The sequence below is a fragment of the Neofelis nebulosa genome, chromosome 8 (assembly GCF_028018385.1).
Source record: "Neofelis nebulosa isolate mNeoNeb1 chromosome 8, mNeoNeb1.pri, whole genome shotgun sequence".
Lineage (NCBI taxonomy): Eukaryota > Metazoa > Chordata > Mammalia > Carnivora > Felidae > Neofelis > Neofelis nebulosa.
The window spans coordinates 21,477,117-21,489,671 of record NC_080789.1 but is presented as its reverse complement, the minus strand read 5'-3'; the positions used below and the strand labels follow the sequence as shown (position 1 = coordinate 21,489,671).

Here is a 12,555-nt window from a genome sequence, read left to right as displayed (position 1 = left end):
AAAGGTGGGGGGCGGGGGGGGGGGGGGCGCCTGGGTGGTTCAGTCAGTTGAGTATCTGACTTCAGCTCGGGTCATGATCTAAGTTCGTGAGTTCAAGCCCCACATCAGGTTCTGTGCTGGTAGCTCAGAGCCTGGAGACTATTTCATATTCTGTGTCTTCCTCTCTCTGCCCCTGCCCTACTCATGCACTCTCTCTCTCTTTCTCTCTCTCAAAAATAAGTAATGAAAAAAAAATTTTCTTTTTAAAAAAAAAGAAGCTTAACTGACTGAGCCACCCAGGCACCCCAGGAGAAGGAGCATTTGTATCTGAATCTTCCCTACTCCTTTTCAGGTCCTGGCTTAAATATACTATTCTCCATCTTCCAGCTTATATGTTCCTCCTCTTCTCCTTTGCTCTAGCATACAAGTACAAATGCCACAGTAACAGATAATGAGGCCTTGAAAGGTATCTTTTGTTCTTATTTCCTTTCTTATATTTGTTATAACTTTTCTTTAGAACTCTCCATTCCTTGGGGGGAAAAAATCCTCTCCTGGAAAAGACTCCAAAATATATTCTGTGCTTGTTATAGTATGAAAGATCACTGTAATTTCTCTTCAAAGACTTTTCCTGTTTCACTTCTCTTAAAATGTAACTAGTTCAACCCCCCCCCCCCCCCACATACTCCTTGCCCTCTCAGCCTTGCCCTTGTGAGCGCTCTCTCTCTCTTTCTCTCTCTGTTCAGTTTCAGATCAGTTCCAAGTACATAACCAATTTCATTAACAATGCAACACATGGTTGGTTTACAAACTAAACAATTAGGCAGGGACAAGTATACAGACTTACACTTCTCAAATAGTTTAGCATTTTCTTAAAGCATTTATTAATCTCTTAAGAATTTCTCTTCTAGGGGCGCCTGGGTGGCTCAGTCGGTTGAGCATCCAACTTCGGCTCAGGTCATGATCTGGCAGTGAGTTCGAGCCCCACAATGGGCTCTGTGCTGACAGCTCAGAGCCTGGAACCTGCTTCCAGATTCTGTGTCTCCCTCTCTCGACCCCTCACCCACTCACGCTTCGTGTCTCTCTCTCAAAAATAAATAAACGTTAAAAAAAATTTTTTTTTTAAATAATTTCTCTTCTATACTTTTCTCATATACCAGAGTCTCAAGTTCCTATATCTGGGTAACACTTTTTTTTTTTTTAAACATTATTTTACTTTTTAAATTTATTTTTTGAGAGAGAGAACCTATGTGCACAAGTGGGGGAGGGGCAGAGAGAGAGAGGAAGACAGGATCCAGAGCAGGCTCCCAGATGACAGCAGAGAGCCCAGTGCAGGGCTTGAACTCACAAACTGTGAGATCATGACCTGAGCACACCAACACTGGTTTTACTGTTAAAATTTCACCATACTTCAATCTCAAGGCTCAGAGTAAGTATTCTCTTTTTCCTGTTGGTTTCTATATAGTCTTTTTCCTTATTAGAAGACCCCATATAGAAAGGGTCATTTTCCTAGTCCTTCCTTTCCAGGACAACAAAGGCATATTTATTCAATGATTCAATTACCCACTGCTTCCTAAAACCACAAGGAAAGTGGTCATACTCAATACCTGTAATAATATTGGTGGCATATAGTCTTAGTTAAGAAAATGTGAGGGAAAGTCAATGCTTTGGTGCCATTTATTAAAAAAAAAAAAAAAAAGTTGTTGAGTGCCTATGTTATGCTAGACTTCAACTCCCTGCCACCATGTACTTTTACATTCAAGTGGAGAAGACAAAGACCAAGCATATATATGGGCAGAGAAGAATGGGAAGGGTGGTCACATAAGGCCTCCTTTGAGAAGATGTCATGAGGGGCATCCACTGGCTATAAGCAATGTCTATTATTGGAAGGTAATGTGTTGTTCTATTTCCTGTTAAACATTATTAAACTGTCCACCGATGATTACATCAATATAGAGACATTTTTATTACTGAATAAGTTGCAAAATTAAGCTTGACCCAGGTAATTTCAAAAGTTCATCACTACTTGAATAACTGTAATTTATTATAATATCCATCTCGTTTCACCTATTGTCCTTTAAATTCATAAAAAACTTTATTTTTCTTGAGTTAATAGTAATAGCAGTAAGATTAATACATTAACCAAGAATATGAATTTGACACTCTTCATTTATCTCAGTTGTTTTGAAATATGAAATAACTAAAAAAATCAAGTGTTTCAAAAACTCATCTCTGTACTCAGCCATAAAAAAGAATGAGATCCTGCCATTTGCAACAACATGGACCTAGAAGGTTTTATGCTAAGTGGAATAAGTCACCCAGAGAAAAACAAGTAACATATGATTTCACTTATATGTGTAATCTAAAGAAGAAAACAAACAAAAAGCAGACCCAGATCCATAAATACAAAGAACAAACTGATGGCTGCCAAAGTAAAGGCTGGGGGATGGGCAAAATAGGTGAAGGGAAGTGGGAGGTACAAGCTTCCAGTATGTAATGAATAAATCACAGAGATGAAAGGCACAACATAGGAAATTCGGTCAATGGTACTGTGATAACGCTGGATGGTGACAGATGGTGGCTACGCCTGTGGTAAGCATAGCATAACCGATAGAGTTGTCAAATTACTATGCTACACACCTGAAACTAATTTTCACATTGTGTGTCAACTCGAAGTCGAAAGAGAAAGAAAAAAGAAGGAAAAGCCAAAGGTGCAAGAACAAAACCCCTCACCTCTGAAAATATCATTACTATTTACCGCACAGCTATTAGAAATCATACAGATGAAAAAGTACTAAGAACCTAATTCTGAATGTGTATTCGTGGTCTCTTTTGTGAAGTAAGCCATCACCGTTGCTATTAATTTTTAAGAGTCTTTCTCAACTAGAGCTCTACAAGAGAATTAAACTAACGCCCTAAGCCACTCACTGACTGAATTAACTTTTCTCCCATGCACCTGGAATGAAACTAGCTATGTACCATCATCCTTGGAAGAGGAAGAGGACAGTCAAATCATTTTCTGTAGTTCTGAATTTTCTCGTGAAACAGAGTATGACAAAGGCTGAAGGACATCTGATAAGTCAGACGTTACCTAAATACTAATTAAAAGGTAAAGATAAAACCTTTTTCCAAAACAAGGTAATTCAGTATTGGACCGTAAGGTACAATATAAAAACTTTCCAATTAATGCTAATATTCAGAAATGTATATTCATAAATGCTGCTATAATTTGCTATATTTAAAAAAACGATGTTACATTCTATTCAATGTTTTAAGTAAAGGAAACATTTGCTGATTCACAGAAATATTGATTTTATTCCCCAAAATACAACCTGTGGTACTCAATGATCTGGAGAATCAAGAATTTTCTTTACCATATAAACATACTAGTATACCCAAGTTCTCTCCTAATATCATTAACTTACTAATAACAGAGAAAAGGGCCATAACCAAGTGCTTTGAATTCGCTGTTAAGTTGGAAACAAGATCCCACATTTAGCCTGTGTCTTGAGACAAATATGGAGAAGCCAGAAGTAACAAACTGCCAGCTTTACTGAGTCATGTTTCTGACTAAAACCGCGTTATGAAATGGAAAGAATGACAAGCATTGTGTTTATCACCGCAGATGTTGAATCCCTGAATTCACAGACCTCAAATTTTAAAAAGCAAAAAACTGTTTTTGCAAGAATGATGTGGAGCTAAAACGATTCCAGAAAGAACTTGCCAAAGCTGAAAACTCTGGCTATTTACCTAAAACAAATCCTAACTGTGCAAACAGGCACACCCTCTAATGCATCAGAGCGGGCCGGCGAGGTGGGGGTGAATTCAGAAAATAACAAGGTTAACATTTCACGGACAAGACAAGCCTCAGCCCAAAGAGTCCACACTGCTCCAGACGCCCTCAGTTAACGGAACCGCTCTGCTCCGAAGGGAGCCGAGCACCGAGCTCGGGTTCACGCTGCCACAAAAATCAACCCCAGCCTCCGCACAGGACCACCCAAGCGGGGTCCCCGGGACGCCCCCAGACGCCGCGTGGGGGAGCGATCTCAGCCCGATGCCTCCCCCGGCCGCCCTCCACGCTCCTCTGCGAGCGGGGTGGGGGAGAAGCCATCCAAGGGGCCGACTCGTGAGGCCGGCGCCGGACGCCGCAGGCGACGGGAGATCGGGGCGGCGAACCCAGCCTCGGCTGGATCCGGGAGCTCAAGAGTCGCCTCCCACACGGCTGCCCGTCCCCGCCGCCCCCGAGGCTGCAAGCAACCTCCGGTGCCGGCTAGGGCGGAGGCGGACTGGCCCCCACCCGACACCCGAAGCTCTTGCTGACCTGGAGAGGTGCTTCAGGATCTGTTTCTTGATGAGCCCAGCCATGGTGCCGGGGCAGGAGGCGCCGCTCTCTTTCTGCGGTTCTCACTGCCTCCTCTCTTCGTGGCTGCCTCTTCGTTACCCGGGCTAACCCGGCCGGAGGAGAGTCGCCTGAGCGCTCACGCCCGGGAGAGACCGGACGCCCCGGCCGAGGCCACAACCGCCGCCGCTGCTGCGGAAGACCGGGAGCATCGCGCTCAAGCCTCCGTGGCTGCCGCCGGCGCCATCTTGGCTGCAGCATCACCTAAGCGACCTGGAGGAGGGCGGGGCGGCGCGGACTCCGCGCGGGGCGGAGCTAGGCGGGCTTCGGCAGGCGCAGGAGGGGTGCTGCCCCGCCACCCTTGCCCGGGGCTGGGCGTGCGTCCTCCGCTCCCTTGACGCCACTGGGTGTTTCGACTCCCAGTCCCGGAACCTTCTTGCGCTTTACAGTCCTCCCTCTCCACTCTCTGGTCTTGTTCCGGTCTCCATCACCAAGTGTTCCTTCCACATCCTACTCGTCTTTCATTTTTCATAATTTACTCCACAAACTGCCCTGCATGCACTGCTCTCTACCTGCTCTACTCAGCTTTCTTCATATTCTTGCCTCAGTTTCTTCCCCTTTGCTAAGACATACTGCTCCCTCCTTCCCCCCACCCCTCAATGCTATAATTTAATGTTTCCTCTGGTGATTCCAATCCTAAAGGAAGTAAAAGTTGACAACTTATCTTAAAAGATTCCAGGACCTAGGAATTAGAAGTCCTAAATTCAAGTCCTAGCTATATTTTATTCTAGCCTCATTAGGGTGGAGAAAATAATTTCCTTACTTTTCGCTTTGGCTTAATCATCTATAAAATAGGTTAATAATGTATTCCTTACTCATCTCTTTAGGTTGTTGTACCTAAGGAAATCAGAATGTAAAATTTCACTTGAAAATTTCTATAAAAAGAAAGGAAATTCCTGAAATAGGGAGAACGATTACAGCTCTGAACTCCATCCTTCCTCCCCCTCAGCCTTAAACCAACACTTTCTGAGGTGAAAATGATCACCCAGTGATGTCTAAAGGAGGGAAAGAAATTAGACTACCTCTCAGGAATGTATCGGGAAGAATGTGGTTATGTATGGAGGAGTGGGGATAGTTCTCACCTAGTCTAACAACCTGGCCTTTTTTAAAGAGGAAAGGAGATAGTGGGTTAACTATCATGCACTATAACCTAAGCACTATTCAAGTATCTAGGATTACCTAAACAAAGCCCCCCAAAAAAACTATTGGCGGGGGGGAGGGGGGGGACAAAAAAACCTGTTCTGTCATGAAAGAGTTAACAGCCTAGCAAGGTCTTAGTGCTAAGACCTTGAGCTATGTCATTAGTCTATGGGCCAAGTGGTATCTCAGCCGTTTTGTAGCTATGTAAACTTGCAGAAATCATTTAATCTGTCAGCCTCAGTTATCTCATCTATTGGAAATAATATTAAAACTTTCTAACTCAGAACTTTATGAGGTCTAAATGAGATTATGCATATAAAGTTTTCAGCAAAGTGCTCCGCACATGACAAGCTCTTAATAATGTCATTGTTATCATTAGCGTTGTTGAAAACAGAAGCAAAGTGTGTGAGAACACAAAGGAAGAAATGATTCCTTCAACCTTGAGTCATTGACGGATTTACAGTGGAGATGTTATTTCAAAAATGAGACTAAATCAGCCTAATGCGTTACCAGAACAGACCTTGAAGTCCAAGATTTGTATATAAAACCTAGCCTTGCAGATTTTTAGCTATGTGATTGTAGGAGTATGGAAACTCTCAGGCTCCGTGATAGTTGCTGTGAAGATTAAACCAAGCTAATGAAGGTTGAGTGCTTAAGAGAGTGCCCGACACAATAGAATGGAAGCTATTATTATTAATTCACTACCTAGAAGAGGATGTTTCAAGCAGGTGGGAGTGTCAAAATTCATGGCTTATAAATGGCAAGTGGCTTACTGTTGTGGCTAGAACAAAACCTGGATTCCTTTTCAAAGTAATACGAGGGGCACCTGGGTGGCTCAGTTGGCTAAGCGTCCAACTTTTGATCTCAGCTCAGTTCTTGATCTCAGGGTCGTGAGTTCAGGCCCCATGATGGTCTCTGCATTGGGTATGAATCCTACTTATAAATAAGTAAATAAGTAAACAAAAAACCTGAAAGTAATAAGTGTCAAAGAATCTCACAGCTTAATAACTCTAGTTATAGTATTTTTTAAGGAGTTCAACTAAGCAAATCTGAGAATTTAATTGGCTTTATTAAGCAATTCATGAATGGAGGATCATCCCACATAGCAAGTAGAAGGAAGATCCCAGGAGAGGAGTTATACAAAATGGGAAGTATTTATAGGAAGGAAGGTGAGGCAGAAAGCTATTAGCAAGAAAAGAGAGAAAGAAAGGGAGAAAGAAAGAAAAGTTTCAGTCAAGGTCACCTTTCCTTAGAGGGAAAGGCAGAGAGTCCTATTAGGTGGATTACTTTATCTTGGGGGAGGGGAGTGGCAGGTGGAAGGACCTCCTGAGTAACAGATTACCTCATTGGTGTAGACCAGAAAATTCCAGGCTAATTGGCTTAAAATTCCACACCTAGAGAGGTTGAAACTGCAATTAGGTCTTGGTTTGCTGTGGGCAACTGACTCTACCTTGAGCCTGTGGTTTTCTTTTCAGTAATATCTTTTTACTGAGAAAATGCATCTTCAATTTTTCTCTCCCTGGATTGAGAGAACATATAATGTCACAAAACCACTACAAATTCAGTGTTTTATATTAGTTTACATTTCTCTTAATTGCTTTTTAATTATTAAAGTATAATTTCTAGGGGCGCCTGGGTGGCGCAGTGGGTTAAGCGTCCGACTTCAGCCAGGTCACGATCTCGCGGTCCGTGAGTTCGAGCCCCGCGTCAGGCTCTGGGCTGATGGCTCGGAGCCTGGAGCCTGTTTCCGATTCTGTGTCTCCCTCTCTCTCTGCCCCTCCCCCGTTCATGCTCTGTCTCTCTCTGTCCCAAAAATAAATAAAAAAACGTTGAAAAAAAAATTTAAAGTATAATTTCTAGAAAGGTAAAAACATGACCATCAGACAACTATATAATCAAGGTGCACCAAAGATTTATTAACTCATATTAACTCAAAAGCCAACAAAATAGGATATAGAGCTAGTTCACTCACTAACATGACTTAAATAAATCTGCTGCACCTGGTTATTATGTACTATAGCAAAGTCATATTTTTAACTCTTTTATTTTATTTTATTTTATTTTATTTTATTTTATTAATGTTTATTTATTTTTGAGAAAGAGAGAGACAGAGCACGAGCCGGGGAGGGGCAGAGAGAGAGGGAGACACAGAATCCGAAGCAAACTCCAGGCTAAGCAATCTGTCAGCACAGAGCCCCATACAGGACTCAAAATCATGAACCGTGAGATCATGACCTGAGCCGAAGTCGGACGCTTAACTGACTGAGCCACCCAGACGCCCCTTAAGTCTTTTAAAATTATGTAAGCAGAAAGAGTTAGGAGTGTCTGGAAAAAGACAGACATCACTTCCTTCACATAAGTCATTTTAGCCTCCCAGCCATCTTCTGAAAGAATATAACAGACACCATAAGGCCAGGAGATAGCCTAATCATATTCACAAGTGAAGCCTGACCTGACTCACACACTTGAGTTATCTTTACAAGATCTAAGCTCCTTTGAGCACCCAGATACCAAGCCAACTAGAGCCAGAGAATTGATGATGCTAACCCTTGCCGCCCTTCCAACTTCGACCTGGTCACCTTAAAATAAATTTTGCTCCAGTTCTATGCTGTATTCCCCATTGCACAAGCCCCTTCATGAATATCTATGCACTCTTAAGTTATAACTCCCCCAGTTTTGTTGTTCAGGAGACACTGCTTTGGGAAAGATCCTTGGTGGTCTCCTTCACTTCTTGCAAGTAAAACCTTTCCTTTTCTTATTTTTTGTATTGGTTGTGTCTTTTGGCTCACTGCCCACCAAGAGGTGGACACAGTTTCAGGTAACAATTATACATTGCCAAAATATACATGTACATGAAAAGTGTTAAAAAGGAAACCATAGAGGGGCACCTGGGTGGCTCAGTTGGTTGAGCATCTGTCTGGCTCTTGATTTCAGCTCAGTCACGATCTCACCATCATGAGACTGAGCTCCACTTTGGGCTCTGTGATGGAGCCTACTTGGGATTCCATCTCTCTCTCTCTCTCTCTCTCTCTCTCTCTCTGCCCCTCCCCTGCATGTCTTCTCTCTCTCTCAAAATAAACAAATAAACATTTAAAAAAAGAAAAGAAAAAAGACATATGCCCAAAATGAAATCATTTGTGCTAGGCCATGTCATAAAACCAATGCTTAATAACTAACCTAATTAAAGTTTAAAACTCCCTCGGGAAATATAGTCTTAACTGATCAGTCAGGAATTTTCTGATCAGCACCAAAGAGGTAATCTGTCACACGGACCCTCCATCCCCCCCCCCCCCCCACAAAGGAAGATGACGTAATCCACCTGCCCTTCACCTTCAGGGAACATGACCTTGCCTGAAACAATCCTTTCTTGTCCTTTGCCAATATCTTCCAGCCCCACCCTCCTTCCTTTTTTTTTTTTATTAACTTGTTTTATTTTTTATTTTTTTAAATTTATATCCACATTAGTTAGCATACAGTGCAACGATGATTTCAGGAGTAGACTCCTTAGTGCCCCTTACCCATTTAGCCCATCCCCCCTCCAACAAACCCTCCAGTAACCCTCAGTTTGTTCTCCATATTTATGAGTCTCTTCTGTTTTGTCCCCTTCCCTGTTTTTATATTATTTTTATTTGCCTTCCCTTATGTTCATCTGTTTTGTCTCTTAAAGTCCCCATGAGTGAAGTCATGATTTTTGTCTTTCTCTGACTAATTTCACTTAGCATAATACCCTCCAGTTCCATCCACGTAGTTGCAAATGGCAAGATTTCATTCTTTTTGACTGCCGAGTAATACTCCATTGTGTGTGTGTGTGTGTGTGTGTGTGTGTGTGTGTGTGTGTATATATATATATATATATATATATATATATATATACCACATCTTCTTTATCCATTCATCCATTGATGGACATTTAGGCTCTTTCCATACTTTGACTATTGTTGATAGTGCTGCTATAAACATGGGGTGCATGTGTCCCTTCAAAACAGCACCGCTGTATCCTGTGGATAAATGCCTAGTAGTGCAATTGCTGGGTCCTATAGGGTAGTTCTATTTTTAGCTTTTTGAGGAACCTCCATACTGTTTTCCAGAGTGGCTGGACCAGCTTGCATTCCCAGCCCCACCCTCCTTCCATTTTGTACAACACCTCTCCTTGGAGTTCCCCTCTAGTTGCTAGATTGGATGCTGCCTAGTTCATGAATCTTTCAGTAAAGCCAATTATTGTTTCTTCAGTAAAGCCAGTTACATCTTCAAATTTTCTCAGTTACATTATATTTAACAGAAGTAGTACATGCTTGAGATTACTCGTGCTAAAATCTTGCAGGGGAGAGTGCATGGTGTGAAGGTAAATAGAATCAGAGTTTTTACTGAACAGTTTTATTCTGAAGTTGGCTCCTACTAGTTCATGAGAACCAAATGCATGCATCTCTTCCCAACTCTGTGTTCAGTGTTTGGTGACTTCAGGATAGCTTGAAATTGCCCTTTGTGACTATATTTATAACTGTGGTAAGCACTACAAATCAGAACTTTTTTTTTTACTGGAGATCTGGTTGTTAAACATTTACCAGCACACACTGTAAGATGGGGTGAAGGGAATGAGATTGCAAATGTATGGACATTATTTCATAGACAATGTCAAGCCATGGAAGAGAAGACTTCTGTGGTGAGTAACACATTTGAGGAGAATGGTCAGATTTCTGATTTAGAAAAATATTTGGTGAAAATTATGACAGCAGTACAGAAGACAGATCAGAAAGAAAAGAAAATGGAGGCAGAAAGGGCATTGCGAAGGCAGTGGCATTATTTCAGTTGAAAGATAAGGCAGTATCAATAGAGAGGAAAGGTCAAGGTCAGATTCCAGAGAGTAGGTCAAAAGTTAGAGTTGAAGGTAATTGAGGTATCTAACTTGGGGCATCAGGTGGGTCTTGGGACACACCACTAATATAGATAGGTAAGTATTTAGGTGGAACAAGCAGTTTTGGAGATAAGATTAAGTTTTGGATTTGCTGCCTTTGAAGTTATTTTAGGATATCTGGGTAGAAACATTCAGGTTACAGTTGGAGGTGGAAATTTTGCTTTAGGATTTATCAGTATTTAATGATATCTGAAACCAAGAACAAAAATGATCTCGATCAAGGAGTACATAAATGTTGAGGAAAGCAAAAAGAGAACCTTAAATGAGAAAGGTCTGATAACCAGAAGGAAAGAGCATATTTTATTTTTTTTTTCAGAAGGAAAGAGCATATTTTAAAAGATGAAAGATGAATATAAATGATGGCAGCTCATAAACAACCAACAAAACTAAAAGGCAGCCAATGGAGTGGGAGAAGATATTTGCAAATGACATATCTGATAAAGGGTTAGTATCCAAAGTTTATAAATAACTTATCAAATTCAACACCCAAAAAACCCCAAATAATCCGGGGAAGAAATGGGCAAAACACATGAATAGACACTTTTCCACGGAAGACATCCAGAAGGCTAACAGACACATGAAAAGATGCTCAACATCAGTCATAATCAAAGAAATACAAATCAAAACCACAATGAGATACCACCTCACATCTGTCAGAATGGCTGAATTAACAACTCAGGAAACAACAGATGTTGGCGAGGATGGGGAGAAAGGGAACACTTTAGCACTGTTGGTGGAAATGCAAACTGGTGCAACCACTCTAGAGAACAATATGGAGGGTCCTCAAAAAATTAAAAGTAGAACTACCTTACAATCCAGAAATTGCACTACTAGGTATTTATCCAAGGGATACAAAAATGCTGATTCAAAGGGGCACATGAACCCCAATGTTTATAGCAGCATTATCAATAGGCAAATTATGGAAAGAGCCCAAATTTCCATTGACTGATGAATGGATAAAGAAGATGTGGTGCATATATACAGTGGAATATTACTCTGCAATTAAAAAGAATTAAATCTTGCCATTTGCAACAACGTGGATGGAACTAGAATGTGTTATGCTAAGCAAAATAAGTCAGAGAAAGATGAATACCATATGATTTCACTCATATGTGGAATTTAAGAAACAGAACAAATGAACACAACACGGCTGGGGGAGAGATGCAAACCAAGAAATAGACTCTTAACCATAGAGAACAAACTAAGAGTTGCTGGAGAGGAGGTGGAGGTGGGGGGGGTTGCTAAATGAGTGATGGGTACTAAGGAGGGCACTTGTTGGGATGAACACTGGGTGTTATATATACGTGATGAATCACTAAATTCTACTCCTGAAACAATTTTTTAAAAATTAAAAAAAAAAAAGAAATGATGGGCAGCTCTATGATGTAAGATTTATAAAATATTGTTTACATGTTTATAGTAAGGGATTTTATCAATTTAATAATAAAATAGAGCAAATAGAATGACTAAAATTGGACATAATTAAATTTGGGCATTCAATGACTTTGATACAAAGGATATAGACACCAATGGAATAAAGTGCCTGACTTCAAGAAGTTTTCCATCTACGCACGTTATGAGAATGATTATACGGGGTGCGTGGCTGGCTCAGTTATGGAACATGTGACTCTTGATGTCAGGATTGTGAGTTCGAGCCTCAGGTTAGGTGTAAAGATTACTTAAAAATAAAATCTTAAGAAAAAATGACGATTATATGATGAAATGATGATGATCATTACTACTACTAGGTACTTGAATTTTATCTTTTACTATTCATAAAACAATTCTGCAAGGGAGTGTTATTTAGCTTACTCTATTTTATAGATGAGGAAACTAAGGCATAGAGTAACTAGCCTGTCCACAGTATCTACTAAGAGCCAGGATTTGGCCCAGGAGTTTGAATGCAGAGATTGCACTATTAATCACTATCTCTTTGATTTCAATAATACTTCATAAATTTAAAAATTAAGTTAGTATATGTATACACACACACACACACACGTATATGTATATACATGTCTATAAACTTCTAAGAAAGTTTACCCACAGATATTAAGCTTTTTGTAAGTGTTAACCATTATCATCTTCATTGCCCAAGGTTACACATTTTGTGGTGGAATCCGGATTA

At 40.8% G+C, this 12,555-nt stretch overlaps 1 protein-coding gene across 2 annotated transcripts in view; it reads right to left on the bottom strand.

The window, feature by feature from the left end:
* Positions 1–4,592, bottom strand: part of BLTP3B (bridge-like lipid transfer protein family member 3B) — a 113,770-nt gene extending 109,178 nt beyond the window's left edge. For both annotated transcript variants that reach the window (XM_058741665.1, XM_058741664.1), the window contains exon 1: positions 4,298–4,592. Coding sequence is in view for 1 of the 2 variants with exons in the window: in XM_058741664.1 (XP_058597647.1) it covers positions 4,298–4,341 (44 nt within the window). In the remaining variant the exon portion in view is untranslated. The remainder of the gene's footprint in view (positions 1–4,297) is intronic.
* Positions 4,593–12,555: the final 7,963 nt, after the last annotated feature.